At 31.4% G+C, this 18,430-nt stretch overlaps 1 protein-coding gene across 1 annotated transcript; it reads right to left on the bottom strand.

Moving 5' to 3' along the window:
• Positions 1-9,226: 9,226 nt before the first annotated feature.
• LOC133198240 (uncharacterized) lies at positions 9,227-13,873 on the bottom strand. The gene is made up of 9 exons (XM_061334363.1): positions 13,819-13,873; positions 13,422-13,649; positions 12,750-13,052; positions 12,065-12,346; positions 11,894-11,962; positions 11,619-11,684; positions 10,552-10,620; positions 10,192-10,314; positions 9,227-9,493 (listed from the first exon to the last, which is right to left on the bottom strand). The coding sequence occupies exons 1-9, from the start codon at positions 13,871-13,873 to the stop codon at positions 9,315-9,317; spliced, it is 1,374 nt and encodes a 457-aa protein (XP_061190347.1). The 3' UTR covers positions 9,227-9,314.
• Positions 13,874-18,430: the final 4,557 nt, after the last annotated feature.

Raw genomic sequence — 18,430 nt, 5'->3', positions numbered from 1 at the left:
CTTCAATTTGATAGGTCACACGATAGCCTTTGGACATTTTTATTTTGCACTCTACGACCCAGGAAAACACCTGGGCTGAACTTTACTCGTCGAGAGACCTTCAGTTTGATAGGTCACACAATAGCCTTAGGACAACTTTTTTTATTTTGCACCTTATGACCCCGGATCACCCCCGGCCTGAACTCTACTCGATAAGACCTTCAATTTGATAGGTCACATTATAGCATTAGGACAACTTTTTTTTAACTTTGCACCTAATGACCCCGGATCACCCCCGGGCTGAACTCTACTCGTCGAGACCTTCAATTTGATAGGTCACATGATAACCTTAGGACAAATTTTTTATTGCACTCAGTGACCTCGGATCATTCCCACGTACCCCAGATGCCAATTCCCTTCTTCGTGTTTACTCAGCGTTTCATCGATAACGTCCTTTGAATGTCCAACTTTGAATACTCAGTTCATTTGTGTAAAAGGAGATTACTGAAGGTGAAGGTTATTGCTAATACAGAGGGATACATGAGCTCTGTACTTAACTAATCGATGTAAGTACCTACGAGTGAAAAAGAAAAAAAAGTATTGCTTTTCCTAGTTTGATTCTCAAATGACGATAAGTTCACACTATCCATGATAAGTCATGGAAAAATCTCCCCAGAAAAAAAACCACGTGTCCTCTCCAGGTCACGAAGAGGTCATCTATGACCTTGCTCCATTGTTTTCACCCCCTCGCTTTACAATAGAAGGAGATTATCCGGATAATCCCCCATTGTCCTACTATTGTTTATTTCAATATTCAAGGGCATACCCTAGTAATAATTGAAAAAGAAAAGTAATAAATTGTTTCTACATAACTTATAGTTTATAAAAAGTGCTTCTGCTTTAAATAGAATTTGCATTTTGTTAGTTTAAACTAATTATTGTGTGACCTTTACCTAGTATTTTTATGTATTTATGAAGTTATGTTTTCTATTTCAGGAAATCTCTATTTCAAGTTCTATTTAGTGTTCCCTTTCGAAAATGTGATTTAATGAAGCACCTCGGCGTGAAACATGCAATCTCCGTACACAGAAACATTGTAGAATAAATTCAATAAATTCTTTCGATAGTTTTTAAATAATGGCACTAAACAAAGGTTTCAGATTTGTATTAATAGCCTACCTAAGATTTGTAAAATAAATTCTATTTAATAATAAAATGCATTTTTCCCTTTAAAAAATTACTACTTGATCCACCTCTCACTGCACATAAAATGCGTCAAACTTTACCATGATGACGTCATGTCGACAAGTGCATTGCGATCATTCGTACTGTGTGGGATTTAACTAGCGACAAAACTGAATGCAGTGGTTAGTGTTGATGCTGATTATTATTCTTTTATTTTAAAATAGCTAATTATTTCATTTTCTGCTAATATCAGGAATTGTTATTTTTGTATGATTTCACAGAAAACCGTATAAATTAGGCCCCACCCCTTTATCTAGCCTTAACAATGCTACGTACTATTCGTTATTATGCACGTAGTTTATTTTTTCATAATACTTAGGAGCAGAGAAGAAAATATTCAAAGATATAATGCATTTTCACTATATATCACACAGAGCCTCATCCTTGCACCAAAACCTATGATCCAAGTGGCACTCTTTCGTAGCATAAACATTCAATCATTTATGCCTAGAAGCAAAGAAAACATATTTAAAGAATACAAGCATGTTAACCATCTGATCTGTGGACTCCTGCCCTAACACCAGATCTCTTGATCCAAAGGCCATGAAATTCACAATTTGGCAGAGGACCCTTACTGGTAATACCCATGTTCTTGGTTTGTTTGCTTAAGGGGATGAAGGACACATGGTCACATGACTCTGTTTAACTACGTCATAGTCTCCGTTTATATAAGTGCAAAACGTGTCAAGCATCAGTTCTTGTATAATTTTTTGACAATTTTTTTCTTTAATTACCATCTAATATTTAAAAAAAATGAAAAGTTTAACATTCTTGCAAACATTAACAAATTATGAAAAAGATTGATCCACTCCTCTGTTTCCCTAAACTGCGTGTCCAATTCGTCGGTGACGTCATACACGATCTGTTAGTACAGCAAGATCATACTCGGTGAATACAGGGGCGGTATTATTATGTAAAAACAGGTCATAATCAGTATATGATGAAATATTTTGAGAAACAAAAAATTATTTTTGCATGGCTGACGACGGAAATCTTATGTAGGTATATCTTATTTCGCTTATTTAGCTTACGTGAGACGTCATAGATGTTTTTTCCCGTACTCGGGAAATGTAAACATGACAAGTTTTTGTCCTGCTTATGTTGTCTTTAACGATGTCCTGTGCAATATTGAGGTCAGCTTCACCATTCGAAATTTTTACAGTTAATCAATAATTAGAAGGACTTGCATTTCAACGTAAATTTAAAAATATTGAATGATAGAATTTTTTGCAAATTACGTTTTTTTTTTTTTTTTTGTTGTTTAAGTTGTCTTAAAAAGTTCGTAATTTTCCCTATCCAGATGCAGTGTGATAGAAGAAACTTGCTTTTTCGAATTTTAAACCCTATTCAAACTCTAAAATATTTTAAAACATACATGTTCACTAGCATATTTTTTATATATGCTTTAAAAATCCCATTATGGACAGAGTAAAGAGCCTGGAAACGTGGAGAATTAAAACTCCACTTTGATACTGTAGGGCATAGTATTTGTCAATCAATATCTCTAAAATAAGGTAAGAAACCTAATGATATAACTGCTTTAAGATATGTGGGACATACTTAATTAGAAATATACAAAATATAAAAAAAAAATTGAATGACAAGTATTTTTTCAGCTAAAGGTCCTTCTTCCCCTTAATACTAAGGATAAGAGAAGATGTTATTCAAAGAAATAATTTATTTAACTAAATAATCAACAGAAACCTGTACTAACATGAGAAACCCTGACCAAGGGGTCATCAAATTCATAATTTTGAAAGAGGTACACTTGCTCATTATAACTCTGCTCTAATTAATGCATTTTACTAAATAATCATTAAAGCCCCACCTAAACACCAGAATCCTGAACAAGGGGCCATGAAATTAACAATTTTGGAAGAGACATCCTTGCTCACCATAACTATGAAATTGCTTTGTTTTCGTAATATCTAGGAGCAGAGTTAATGCTTTTCAAAGAAATATGCATTTTCACTATATAATCAATAACCCCCCTTCCTCCAAAACCCCTGACACTTGGGTCATAAATTTCACTATTTTGGAGGAGACATCTTTTTTCATCATAAATATGCATCAAACACTTCGTGAACCCTATGTATTAATCATGTAGACGAAGCATTCTGTGGTCAAATACTATTGTGGTTGAATATTAAGTTTAAATTATAAAAGTGAAGTTACTTTCTTTATTATGAATAAAAGAATTTACCATTTAAACAAGACGACAAAGCAATAGATTCCATGCATCTTTAAGTTATATCAGGGCAGTATTATCCAAGTTCATTTTAAGGTGCCCTTAAGTAAATATAACATGCACGAAAATAAATTGTGATTGCCAAATCAATGAGGCCTCCAGGTAGAGAGATTGAATTCAATACAGCTGCCACAAATAATATTTTTCTCTATTCACTGCAGCTGATAGCATCGAAAACATTTGTCCAAGCCACGTTTTGGTAACATTTGTTGGTAGTCCTAAACTTTGGTAATAAAAATGCTTTTCTATATATATTGTTTTGTACGTATCTGTATAATTTATGGAACCTACTAAAACACGTTTCAAGCATATCCATATGTTAAGAAAATCAGTTGTAAAAAAATAACTTTTTTCTTAGAATATTTTATGCATTAAGGTATTTTATAATTTTGAACGACTTAAATAAATGTAAGGAATAGAATGTTTGAGAAATCTTTACAAAAGTTTTTTTGAATTATTGTCTTCTTCCATGCGGAAAATACCGTTCGTGATAACACTGGAAAAACCAGCATCGCTCTACCCGTATTTTGTTCGGTGAAAAATGACTCATACATTATTTAACAATTTATTACCTGGCTGCACGAGGTATATGAAGATTAATTCCAAACTTTAAAGGCCCTTTTAGTTTTCATCTCTCACAATTAAGGATTTTTAGATAATGAATTCATGTTTAGAATATGTACAATGCAGTATTCGTCAAATATGTGTATCTGCATTGTACCTATGTACTGACATTTCATCATACACTGAAGTTTTCGAAGCCTCACAGATTTCACAGTTTCACAGATTATGCGGCATCTATGCGAAAGAAACATATTTAAGATGATAATTTTTCTTCTTATGGGCTTGCTGCTTAAATATAAACAGATAAATGTTTCATATCTACTGATGTACGCCGTATATTATTTTTATTAATTTTTTTTATTCAGATGAAATAACCATTAAAACCTGATGCACAACTTTGCTAAAAAGATATTAAATCCCACATTCTACAAGTTAATGTAACCATTAATCATTAAATCTTGATGCATAGCTTTGCAAAAAAGGTATAAAATCCCAAATTCCACAAGTTAATGTAACCAAGGTCGTGTATACTGTTAAGAAAGGTACCTCTGACCTCTTTGATTGAAGTTTGATGAAGATTCCTCTTATAATTTCACTAGAAAAATGTATATATACCCCACCGTTCCTCTCAGGTTTATATATATCAAACATTTTGTTTTTTTTTTTTTTTAAACTATTAGATAAAAGTAAATCCACTTAAGATGATGATTCTAAGAATCTCTTTAAGGATTTCAGAGAGTTAATTAATGCTGTTTCACGCTTAATACAGATTAATAAAGATTTACTATTGAAGATATGCATTGTGTAAATATAAAATATAGAGAGAATTGTTATGTCCTAATACAAGTAATAGCATGTATAAAAGATATTCAAAATGTTGTTGGATGTGGAATATATTTCCCGAATGTGGCAGGGCTTTTTTCGTATATTTTCATTATAACGAAACTTATAATCTACAAAACAGAAAAAGGATATATTTTCCACTTTTATTTTTACTTGTGCTTCATAGTGAAAGACGGAGCGTATTTTGAAAAAAAAAAATGTCTGAAGAAAGTTGGTGCGAGATCGGTTCCTCCTAGAACGTGACGTAACATACCTAAGTTGACGTTACGTCGAAGTTTCCCCGGGATATTGCAACTGTCCATGTTATGAAAGATTGTGTGACCTTAATGGTGATTGGAACCAGCTGAAAATTTCCAGTATTGTTGTATTATGGCTCTAATTTATAAATATGTGTATTGTCTGCTTTAATTACATCATGATAAAATTTCAGAAAGAAATTATACAAACTTCGCAGCTCTGTTAAGGCTGCATAAAGGGGGCGGGGCCTAATTTATACGGGAAATGTCTACTGTGACATCACACAAATATAGCAATTCCTCACAACAACAGAAAATGAAATAATTTGCGGTTTTAAGCTGCATAAGAGTGATAAACTACATCAAAACTTACCACTGCATTCATTTGTGTCGCTATTTAAATCCCACACAGCAAGATATGAACAAGTCACTGATCGCAATGCACTTGTCGACATGACGTCATCATGGTAAAATTTGACGCATTTTATGTGCAGTGAGAGGCGGATCAAGTAATTTAACCACAGTGGAAAACGCATTTTATTATTAAACAGAATATTATTTGCAAATCTTAGGTAGACCATTAATACAAATCTGAAACCTTTGTTTAGTGCCATTATTTAAAAACTAGAGAGAAAATGTATTGAATTAATTCTACCGTGTTTTTGTGTACAGGGTGTGCATGTTTCACGCCGAGGTGCCTCGTTAAATCGCCTTTTCGCAAGGGCATACACTTAATAGATCTTGACCATTTTTTAAATATGCATAACGGAAACATTCCTTAACTTGAAAAGTGCTGCTGCTTTCCTGAAATCGGGAGCATTACTAAATAAATAAATAAAATACATGGTAAAGGTCACACATATTTCGACTAGAGCCAAATAACTTGAAATTTAAACTAATAAAATGCGAATTCTATTTAAAGTAGCAGCACTTTTCATAAACTACAAGTTATATAGATACAATTTATTACTGAAATTTTTAATTCTAACTAGGGTATGCCCTTGCGATATTGAAATTTGTTGATGACCTACATACAGTACACATTGAATGCATTTATCACGTGACTGTCAAATAACGTGACCAAACCAAATTCTGTACAGAGCGGGGTATACTATGTTATTTCAATTAATATTAAAGTCATGTGATAATATACTAGCTTTACAAAAATAAATTCAGTTTAAAAAGGTATGTATTTATGCACGTTTATATTCCTTTGATTTCTTCGTTGTACGCCTTAACAGTCCTGCGTTTTGGATCAACCCTCGTATTAGCTGATTTAAAGAAAATCTCTTAGAATGTATTGATAAGTTTTATACAGATATTCAAACGTACCAGTTGAACTTAATCCTCATAACACGCAGAGCTTAATGCATTAAGATTTCTTAACTTAACTAGATTTTGCCGAAGTTGAACATATTAAGACAAACATCATTGCATAAGGATTTCTCATGGACTAGTTTGACTGTTAGCCTTTTACCACAGTTTTCCAGAGGGAAATATCTTTTGATAGACTATTAGACTATTTAGAAAATATTCTTACAAAAAATAGTTCTGCTATAATTCTTGTAAAAGTATAAGAAGAAATTAAGTTTGACAGAAATGGTCTGATTTACAGGTTTCAATTCACACGAACTATTAAAAAAAACTTAGCTGTGTGTATACATATACTAATACTGCAAATAAATACATAACTACACATTTAATTTAAAATGATGATGAAATTAATTCGATTTTTTCCTTTTCTGTTTCTTAATCAAACCTCTATATGAGAAAATGTATCTTGGCCGTGGTCAGACAGTGTACTGCACTGAACCACTTATACCGCTGTAATTAGAACCATTACCGTAACAAAAACAAATTATGTTCAAACGTTATATGTGGGCAAAAACTTACGACCTTTCAGCCTAAGAATTAGAATGGACACTATCAATGAAAATAAAATAAAACTTGACAAACCATGAGCTATCATCATCTCAGTGTTCAAGTCGAAGGTGTTTTTATTCATTTTTAGAAAAATTTTTAGTGGCCATGATTTTTATATTTTCTGATAAATTGCATCAGGAATGAATAAAAGTGACTAGCTTATTTTGAATGCTCAAGGTAGTTTTAAGGAAGCCCTATGTTGAGAACAGAACAATTTTTTATTTTATGATTGCCATAAGAAACTCAGACAGTCGCAGTAAAAATACCTGACGACCGCCAAAATAGAGGTTTTTACCAGAAAGCATTCAATGAAAGCCGCCACAGAAAAAACGTCAAAATTTAAAAAAAATATATATAAATTTTGATAAAAAAGGAGTTTGCAGATTTTTTAAATCTGTTTGTCATACAGCTTTAGGAACGTCTTTGGAATCAAAAGCACTTAGCTATTTTAGAATTTGTGCACGATAAAATTTATAAAGCTTCCTTTAAAATGTTATTACAATTATTTCATACATGTATATATTACGTTAATTAAAACGCAACAACATTAGCGTAAATTAAAAATTTTAATGTGAATATCAATAAATATATAAAAATTATGAAATTAGTACAAAGAAAAAAGAGATCGAAAAAAACAATTTAAATCAATGTCGTATTCAGTGCAAGAAATGTTGTTCGTGTCTACTCATTGGAAAACCAAAATCGTTCTACTTTCATTTCTTTTTCGCAGAAAAAGAATTGCATAATTTTTAGATGAGAAAAAAAGTATGTCAAGGTTTATATTCAATGTTTTAAAAGTTATTGTTTATGGAACTGTCAAAACACGTATTTGTGTCACGTTTTCAGTTTTTAAAAATCCTACATAGTGATATTTATACCAGAAAATGTTCAACAAAGCTACTATCTTTACTTCTAAACAAAATATAATCTGCTGTGAAGGAGAAAGTTCATACGAACTGTTATACAACTTATTCAAAGTGGTGTAAATGAAATGTGGATTCTTAAAACCCCGAGGAACTTTAAGAAAATTTAAAATTAAAAATAAAATATTTTAACATCTACATTTTCAAAACAAACGAATTTTTACCTCTTCATTTACAAAATAACTTTGTAAAAATCCTTCTGATTCTACACACGAGTACTCTGAAGTTAATGTTAAAAAAATGCTGTAGTTCCTTATTAATATTTTTGTAGTCTTCCGTTGGAATTCGTTTTGCACTAACTGTGCTCCTTTGATAGCTTGTTTTTAGATTCTTATAAGGCAGAGTTCATACAAGAAATTCTAAATGAGACTATTTCCGTTGCCTTTAATTCAACATTTAGATATATTGAAATTGTTCTATTAATTACGTGTAACAATGGTAATTTTACTCATAGTTGATCGATATATCGCGGTAAACTCGATTTAAAAGGCACTACACTATGAGCTACATATGTTTCACATTTGGATGTTTTACGAATTATAGATATCAATGGCCAACTAACAAATAAATTGTATGGCAAACGAGATGACTTCATCTTTTCTTTCGTCAATGTCCTTATTCATGTAGTAATATATCAATAATACTTGCGTTTATGCCTCTTAACTGATATGATATGCATATACAATCAATTTTTAAATTGATTCAAATTACAGACATATAAGTTGATGCTACAGGGCTTTTAACAATCCAGTATTTATATGGTCGATATTTTGACCTTGTTAGCTAATAAATGTACAACCTATCGTTGAATAGTATTCTGATTGACGTGTTCTATACCAATTGTTAGGTCATTGTTTTATACTAATTATGATTACGGATTACTCCATTCATTCCATGCTTACTCCTCCTAAATGATCCCAACTCTGGTGTTTTCAGAGGTCCACGTTTTTCCCCGCTTTTAACAGTTCGTGTTCTCTGTTGGCTTTATAAGACTGATCATTCTTCATTATTAACCTTGTACAATATCTATGCATTCGGTATTGTGTTATACTTGTGTGCTTGATTTTCTTCATAAAAAGAAGTTTTATGTAACATGCTTTTACAATTCACCTATTTGTATGTAACAAAAAAACGTCATGAACGAAAACAAATATTGAAATCTAAAAAAAAAAAATTGCTCCTTAACTTATACAAATTATATTCTCTTTCAGCTACACTGATGAATGTGTTCAATCGCAGTCACTCTTTATCCAGGAAGATCAATGTTGGTGAATAATGTTTCTTGAAGCATATTGCTCAACATTGCAAATAGAATTTTTTAACACCGGTGAATGCATCAATAAATTGCTTGTCCTAAAATTCTATGTAACCATATTCGTCGGTGTTATTTAAAACGGTAACATCATTTATCTCGTGGTATTGATCCGCTCTATTTTTGTTATATATAACTGGCAAGGTGTCATAGTCTACTATTGGTGTGAGATACTGGGACCCCAATGATTGGCCGTGAAAGCTCTTCTTACAAATTTTACCTGAAAAATAGAATATATTTATACACTAGAGTTTCTATGTAAGTGTTCATCGAAGATTTCCAGTCATGTATTACAGATCAGTTTTTATAAAGTGATTGCCCTATATGTATCTTAAGAAACTGAAAAAAGTTAATTTATATGGTCATCCATAAATAGCTCAACCAACTACTTATGTATAATATACTGTTTTAGATATAACTTTAAATATGAAAATCAATCCAAAAGGAATTGTAATGACAAAGTTATGGCCGCAAACACATCGTTGTTGATGTTTTTAAAGTTAAGTCTTATACAGATATATACACGTTTTTTAAGTGTCTCCCTTTCCAAATTCTTGTCTTTTTTTATCTCGAAAAGTAGAAAACATATGTATGATCATGCATCTGAATGTTTTCCAAAAATAGCACATCAGTAGAATTTAAGTGAATCAGAAATGGAGAGAAGAGTCGGACTTCCAATTAATATATTAATCAGATTACAAAAGTATGAAACACTGTAAGGACATGTATCTGAACGTTTCAAAACATTAAATTGACAACAATCAGAATTTTAACGTGCGATCCGAGCTACTTCATCACAAATGATAAATCTGTAGTGATCAAAAGGTACTATAGGCGTTAAATCATCAAACTTTAAAATAAGCTATTGACAACAAGAAAGGTGAGACATGTTTCACTAAGCAATCACGTAAAACATACTTCCTTTCAACTTGGGGACGACAATCCACAATATCAATATGATAATGATGCTGCATAACGGTAACGCTATCATCATCTCGGTGTTTATTTTATCACGGGAATCAAAACAGAGGTGTTTTTCATCTAAAGTACAGAGAAATGAAGCATTACAAGTGAAATTTTGTAAAGATTATTTAATTTCGAAATTTTGAATTAAGGTATTCTAAATCTTTAACAAAAAATATTACAGAACAGATGAAAAAATTAACAAATCAATTATTTTTATTTCAATGTGCTTTGCTTGTTTAATCTTCAATGCTCCTCTGCAGAAACTGTTATTTCCGTATGAATGTATTATATAATCCGACGACTAATTCTTACCAGAAAACGTTTCTGTTGTTGTCAATACTACAGTTGTTGGTTCCCTCGTCTTTGGAAGATTTTCCTTTCCTTGAAATAAGTTCAGAAAGTATAAATTACCGTATGAATTTATATTGGACCAAAAAAGTTAGGGAACATAGAAAATGTATTTGTTATTTACATTCTTGTTAAGTATTAAGTATTTTATTCAAAGATTTAAAAATAATTTGAAGCAAATTTTACGGTGATAAGCAAATATCCGCTTCCATAGAGACTGATGATGCTCTGTGAATCATGGAGTGTCTCTGCAACGTAATTTTGTGTTTTATCAGCTTCCATCATCTTTAATACCCTGAGATTTCATTCCAGTTCATATGCTGCCTCAGTTTGTTTCAGCATGAATCCTTTTCCCCCAAAAGGAAATTATTTATGTCACTACAAGCAACAGAATTGGGATATCTTGCCTTCTTTAGTACCAGTCAATTTGCTAACACTATTCTTTTTGAAAGCAACCCAACGCAAGACTACACGAGCATGTGTTAATCGAGACTAAATCTAGGTGAATGGCACATTTATTTAGCTACTGTAGCTTTGTCGTAACATATACCAGTTGAAAAAGATGTTGTAGTAAAACTACTATCCCTAACTTTTTTGTGCTCTACGTATGAACAATTTCTTAACCGATGTAAGCTATTGACAAACATGTTGATGAAGCAAGGATATCAACAGTCACATTTGGAGCCTTCATTTAGCAATGTTTATGGTCGATACAATGACCTTGTCAGCAAATACAGCCCATCATTAAGTCAAATGCTGATTGACCTTTTTCATACTAATTGTATGGCCATTATTTATGCACTGAATTGTCTACCGATGTTTCCGTTTTCCCGATCAAGACAAGGAGCACAGGACATGTGTGATTGGTCGGCAGCGGATGCTCACTCCTCCATGGCACCTGATCCCACCTCTGATGTTTTTGGAGGTCCGTGTTTACTCTGCTACCGATTTGTATTGTTTAAATGGACTTCGAGCTTGAATATTCGTTATCTCCATATTTCTATACAATAATCCATCGACTATTGCCTTACCAGAAAACTTTTTTGTCGTCAATATTGCAGTTGCTGATCCTGTCGTCTTTGGAAGTTTTTCATTTCCTTAAAATAAGTTAAAAAATATAATTTACTGTATGGATGCATTATGAAATAAATAATCGACTATCGCCTTACCTAAAAATGTCTCTGTTGTCAATGTTGCAGTTGTAGATTCTGTCGTCTTCGGAAGTTTTTCATTTCCTTAAAATAAATTCAAAAAATATGTTAGCACATGAATATAGTATTAAATAATCCAACGAATGTTGCCTTACCAAAAAACGTTTTTGTTGTTGTCAATATTGCAGTTCTAGGTTCCGTCGCCATTTGAACTTTTTCATTTCCTGTAAATAAGATCAGAAAATATATTTTTTTTGATCAGAAAAAAGTGTTTCAGAAATTAAACCTTTTTGGTTAGCATTTAGGAAAGATGCCAATGATCTTACCAACTACCTCAAAGGAAAATGTCTCGCTTATTTCAGAAGATTCTATCTCTGTGGACTGACAGGTAAATGGCACATTCCGATGGATGTTCGTGACTTTAAATGTATAGACATTTCCTATGAATTCACTGATTTCTGTGTTATTCGCGAACCATCTGTATCTCATTGGTGGAAATTGTTTGTAATAAAATGGTGTTGACGTAGATTTACTCGAACAGGTTAGGTTTGTGAAAACTCCCATTTTCACCTTTCTTTGGCCAAAAATGGTAGGTTTTGTTGGCTTGCCTGCGATAAATTCCAAAAATCAATTCAGCCTATTGTAATCTGGTATAATTATGCTATTCTTAACAATATCACGATTATATAATTTTTACACTTGTAGTATTATTAACATTTAACGGAGACTGTGATGCATTACTTGAACTATAAAACATGCTTTTGAGGATCTTTTGCGGCTTTATACTTTAATATCTGATATCTGATTTGTTTCATATCCATATAAAACCAATAAACATGTAATATAATTGAACTTTAATGAGATTTAACGTCCCTTTAACCACGAAATCTTTATAATGGTTCATTATAAGCATGTTTTGTCTTTTATAGATAAAGGATTGAAATTTGTTTGCAGATTTAAAAAATAAATCAAGTGAATAGAATTTAAGAAGAGATGTCTAGAAGTACATACCATAAACCAGTAAAAATGCACCAGAATCTATGAAATCCGAAAGATGTATACGGTCATAATAAAACCCAGCATCATAGAGTGTTAAGTTGAAAATTGTAAAATTAACAAACACAGAATTCACTGGATTGGACAAGTATTTGTACTTATATTGATTCATGTAATAAACATTTGGGTCACTGATCCGAAATATAAGTTCGGTGCTCAAATATTTATGAAAAATGGAGAGGTGTCCACTTTCTGGAAAGTACGGCATTTTCCAGGAAACAGATTTGTCTTTATTGGTTGTTGTGGAGAATACATAGACTGAAAAAATGACGGTTATTGTTATTAATTTAGATCAGTATGAAAGATCATATGTATAAACAGGCAATCATAAATATATATTTATTTCACTGATAATAACTTTGCTTTAAAAAAATAAATAAAAAAATGACGGAGGATGTTTATGTAAACTTATATAATTAATCAGTTGAAACTGACAGTATTACATATTTATTTAATTTCACTTGAAATTGACTTTAACAATGTGAAATTCCATTATGCTACAGGTATGTATATCTCCAATTCCGAATAGACCTTAAACCAAAATTTGCATAGCTGAAATTGCAGCCAGAAACCATATAAGAATAAGGAATCCTTTTATTCTAATTTATATATACAAAATAATGATACCTTTGAAGGTTCTGTTGTAGAATTTGAATACCCCGTTATTGTCTTCTCTAATGCTGATTGAAACGGAAGAAAAATTAAGTAAATCATGGACGACGAATATTTTACTGTTAACAACTCTTTTGCTAGCTTCTCCGTCACGGGTAATTATGACGTCATAGGAGTGGTTGGAAGTTGATGTATGTGTCCAATCAAAAATCAGGTTTCCATTTTCAAACTCTATTTGGATTGCTGAAGATAATTTGAAATGAAGATGCTCACCTTTTAATGTTGCTAGGTAAACAGTTTCCGACCACAATTTAAAGAATGTTACAATTGTCGTCTTAATTAAACAGTATTAATCCCAGAATTTCATAGATTGAAACTGTTTTCTAAATATCTAAGTAAAATATTCTCCTACCTGAGACAACGTTAAGGACTACTAAGAAGGTAGAAATAGTACTTCGTTCAAACATGTTTTCCGATAGAAAGACTACAGACAAAAAACCACTCTTATAGGCTGAAACATATTTGTATTAATATATTTCCTAGCATATCAAATGACACCACAAAACATATATTTAATATTTTTGGTTGGCTTTCTGATCAAGTTATACCACTTATAATTTTCACCTTTATCGGGTATATTAATGAATATGTGCTCAAATATTTCCCAAAATGTACTTGAAATAACTGTTGTCCCCCAAAACGTATATGTTATACAAATGGTCTTAGACACATCAATAAAATCGGTCAGTTGGCGATGAAATGAGCTGAACTATCTTAGGTAGAACCCGGCAAGTCAGTTTACCCAACAGATGGTAATAAAAAACACTTGCAGTCAAAATTCAAGCAGTGATCACCTTGTAGTTTCAGCCTCATTTAAATTTTTTGTAATAATATAATAAAACGGTTGAAATAAAGTTATGACATGAGTAAGTAATATTCTGTTTACCCCTCATATACTTTATCTGATCGCTAAGATCCAGAATTTTGTAACTTTTGTAACTTAAGGGTGTACGCTCCTAAGCAGTTGGATTCCAAAGGACAGTAATGATAATGATATAGTAGAAATATACCTCATGAAAATTGAAATTACAAAACTTTCATGAGTGTACATTTTTCATTGATAATGTTTTGCAATATTTCCCCGTTCACTTGATGGGTTAGTTAAGGTTATACAGTGATAAATCAAATTTTTATGTTTACTTGAAAGATTTGTAATGTATACCCATTAAACAAAAATTATCAATATTTTGTCGCCTATAAAATTATGTTTTCCAGTTTGGCAATCATTTTATATGCCTATTCTAAGAAAATAAAAAAAAATAAATTATACATGTTTACTGCCATAGGAATATGCTTCAGTAAAGCCTTTCATTAAATGAGAGTAGAATGCTTTTTTTAGTTCCGAATTTTGTTGCTTGATATTAAAGATGTCTTTTGCAATATACATGAAAAAGGGCAATTTTGCTTTTATTCAAGGTTTTACAACATCTCCAGAAAAACCAAACAATTTTCAAAAGATCAATGTTACAAACATTTGATGACGTGTCGTTTAAGTCATGTTGAAATATAATGGTACAGAAATGAAGCGCTTTGACTGCTTTTACACATTTAAGGTCAAGATCTAGTAAATGACTTTAGACTAACTTTTTGGTGCTAGATCCATTATGACGTCATAATCATTTTCAACTTTCTTTTTCTCGTACTTTACGGCTCCAATAAAATTATGTAGAAAATAAAGTATTTTCATGGAATCCAATTTGAAATCACGTGAAAAGTAATCCCGATACTTATATCTAATTTAATATTATTTTTAAAAAGAGGCCAAGAACATACAAATTACCGTTTTCTGAGAGACGGTAGGCAATCTGGATACATTTCATTTCTCTGATTTGGAAAAAACTCCAGTATTCATGACAGGTTTTCTTTATTTTTCATTGAAAATGACAGTTTAAAATATGATTTTTCGTCTTATTTACTCACAAGTTATGCCCCGAAACAACTTCTTTAACCAAGCTAAAATTATAAAGCATCATTAAAGAAATTTATTTCTCAAATTTGAGAAATCTGTAGGCACCTTTCATTTATTAGATCTTGACCTTAAAAATTCATCCTAAACAGAGATTTTTTTTTTTACAAAAAATAAATAGTCTATAACTTACTTACATTTCAGGGAGACAAAATTATGTATTTTGTTCAAAATACCCCTGCTCAGAGCGTTTTAAAACAAATTTAATACACATTCTTTTAAAATGGGAGTATGAGTTATATAAGCAAGCGCTCCATAGATCCCATTTTAACCTAGTTTCGGTTTGTTATATAGAATTTCTGGGTATATTGAATTTCAAGACACATTGCAAAAATCAGTGAGGTATTGAACGAATTTTTTTATGAAATTTAATAATCTATGTGATACCTTGCATATAGAATTCATGTTACTGTATGGTGTTATATAGAAGCAAAAGTTAAAGAGTATATAAAATCTCTAGACTTGATTTATATATAATACATTTACTGTAACTGTTTCTTATTTTATTTTATTTTATTTTTTGGTTTCTTTGGGGGGTGGGGGTGGGGGTTTATTCAAAGTATTACTCATCATAGATGTTTGTAATGTGGTAGAGAGGTTACAGAGAATGATCTTTCTTTATTTAAAGTAATGTTACTCCCGATGTTCATTTTCGATATTTTTTTCTTCAAACAAAATAGTATTTATTACGTAGTGCTTTCCTACCTTGTTTTTAATATCATGACACGACAAAAGAAGCAAAAAGTGTTTTTTTATTCCTTTGTGATGTATTTTATTATGACGGATTTTTTTTCTATACAATATATCCGATATATTAATGGAAATGTCGTCCGGATAATAATTATGACCTCTCACATGCTATTTACCTTTCGAAAAGAAAGACATTCTACACTATTGAACATACTTAAGGAAACATTGTCTAATTTGATGAGTATATCAGGTCATTAACAACAGTTATCATATAACATATTCCACAGGTTGTGTAAATCAAATGTGAATTCCATAAAAGTACTTCAAAAAATTCTCATAACTTTTCAAAAGTTAATACCAGTAACATCAAAACATACTGCTTTTCAGGAGAAGACGGACTTAAACTTCCCATTATTTGTGAGGATTCTCCGTTTTATTTGGAGCCGGAGGAGTGTTCTATTACGTTATGTTTCATTGTTTTAAAATGAAAATAAACTTTTGCCACCATTATATTTTTATCATTGAAAAAATGGCAGTGTTAGACTAGTGAGTAAAAAATGTAAATACTTGAATGGAATCTTCTAAATTTTATGTAGCATATTTGTTTTCTGGGAAGAGATTTATCCTCAAGTTTTTAAATAAACCACAGATAGCATGTAGACAAAATGTACAATGTGGTGTCTTGTTATCTTTGTACTTCTTCATGGAAACTGACATTCAGATCTCTTCTTTCCAAAAAAAAAAAAACTTAACACCAAGTGTAATTATTAATTTTATGCAACCGTAATCCAAGACTAGGGGGCATATATATTTTGCTCTGACCGTCCGTCCGTCAGTCTGTCTGTCTATTGGTCAGTTTATCTGTTTGTCTGTAAGTCCGTAAAAAAACTTTAATCTTGCCTTAACTTTTGATTGGTTTGAGGTATTGCTTTTATTTCTTTCAGGTGTATTCCGTGTGAAAAGACATTTCCTGGGGTATAAATATGTTTGATATTTTGACCTTGATCTTGGAGTTTGACCCACTTAAAAAAAATAATCTTGGACATATCTATTGAACGGTTAAATCAGGTAATTGTATGCTCCAAATGTTCATTTCTTTTGACAAGAACTTCTCTCGTGTACCAACAATATTGACCCTTTGACCTTGACCTTATGAGTTTGACCTACTTTTGAAACAAAAACTTTAACCTTGCCTGTAATTTCTGAATTGTTAAGTGCTACGTAGGTGAAGTAAGGCTAGATATAGGCATTTTTATGCAAATAAACTAATTAAAATGCCTAAGGACTATATCTATTGCAAAGAGAAATTTAAAACTTATTGTCTTATATATACTTGGTATCCAAGACATGAGAAAGCCAGTACACATTATGACGTCATTGTTCTTTACTACACAAGATTATAATGGACATCAACAAAAAGGCTTTGGCGCAAGGGCATGCTCTATTTTATTTAACTGAAACAAGGTATATTTAAAAGCAAAATATTTATAAGATTGCTCGTATTGCTGCAAAAATATCAACAGGCCAGTTGTATAATTTCTATTTGTAAAGTTTTAAGTTGAATCAGGGTAAAAATATACAGTCCGGATTAAGTTTCCTCAAATTCTGATCAAATGAGAAAATGCCTAGAATTTGTGCAGCAGTTTTATTAATATATAGAATATTCTTCTTAGCATTATACAATTTTTATGTCAAACCAAATAGGGTAATCCCTTGCTCCGAAGCTGTTTAATTGATGTGCTTTATTACCTCTAGTAGGTAAGAACAATGACGTTATAATATGACGTCATAATATGTACTGGCTATAACATATCGTGAGTACTTAGTATGCATAAGAAAATAAATCAAAACTTTCTCTGAATAATAAATATTCCTTTAATGTGATTTTATTAGCTTATTGGCATAGAAAAGTTTATACCTGGCCTTAACTCACATGCGTAGGGCTGTAATACTGTAAATGTATTATACTTTGCGCATACTAGTTTCCAATTTATTACAACACATATTATGTACAGCTTTAACTGGGTACATTTGGTAAGGAAAATTGATAAAACATTATTGGTTCAGCAAATAGTTCAACCACAAAACCCCTCAAAACACCATCCTTTACAAGTTTTCTCTCTTAATATATAACATTATCTAAAAAAAAAAATGAATAGAATCCCATGATAAATTTAAAATTGTCTCTTTTATCAGAAAGGTTTTATCTGACTGATTGGTGTTCGTCGTCAATTTGAGGCCTGGTCTCTCAATTTTGAATGTCCATCTGTTGTAAGTAAATATAGGATCTCCCTTGATTTGTAGTTGG

Source organism: Saccostrea echinata, unplaced genomic scaffold (assembly GCF_033153115.1).
Source record: "Saccostrea echinata isolate AGI-Se365-2 ecotype Australia unplaced genomic scaffold, CSIRO_AGI_Sech_v1 ptg000033l, whole genome shotgun sequence".
In the NCBI taxonomy this organism is placed as follows: domain Eukaryota; kingdom Metazoa; phylum Mollusca; class Bivalvia; order Ostreida; family Ostreidae; genus Saccostrea; species Saccostrea echinata.
The sequence above is the reverse complement of the archived record's forward strand: the minus strand, read 5'-3'. Positions and strand labels throughout refer to the sequence as shown.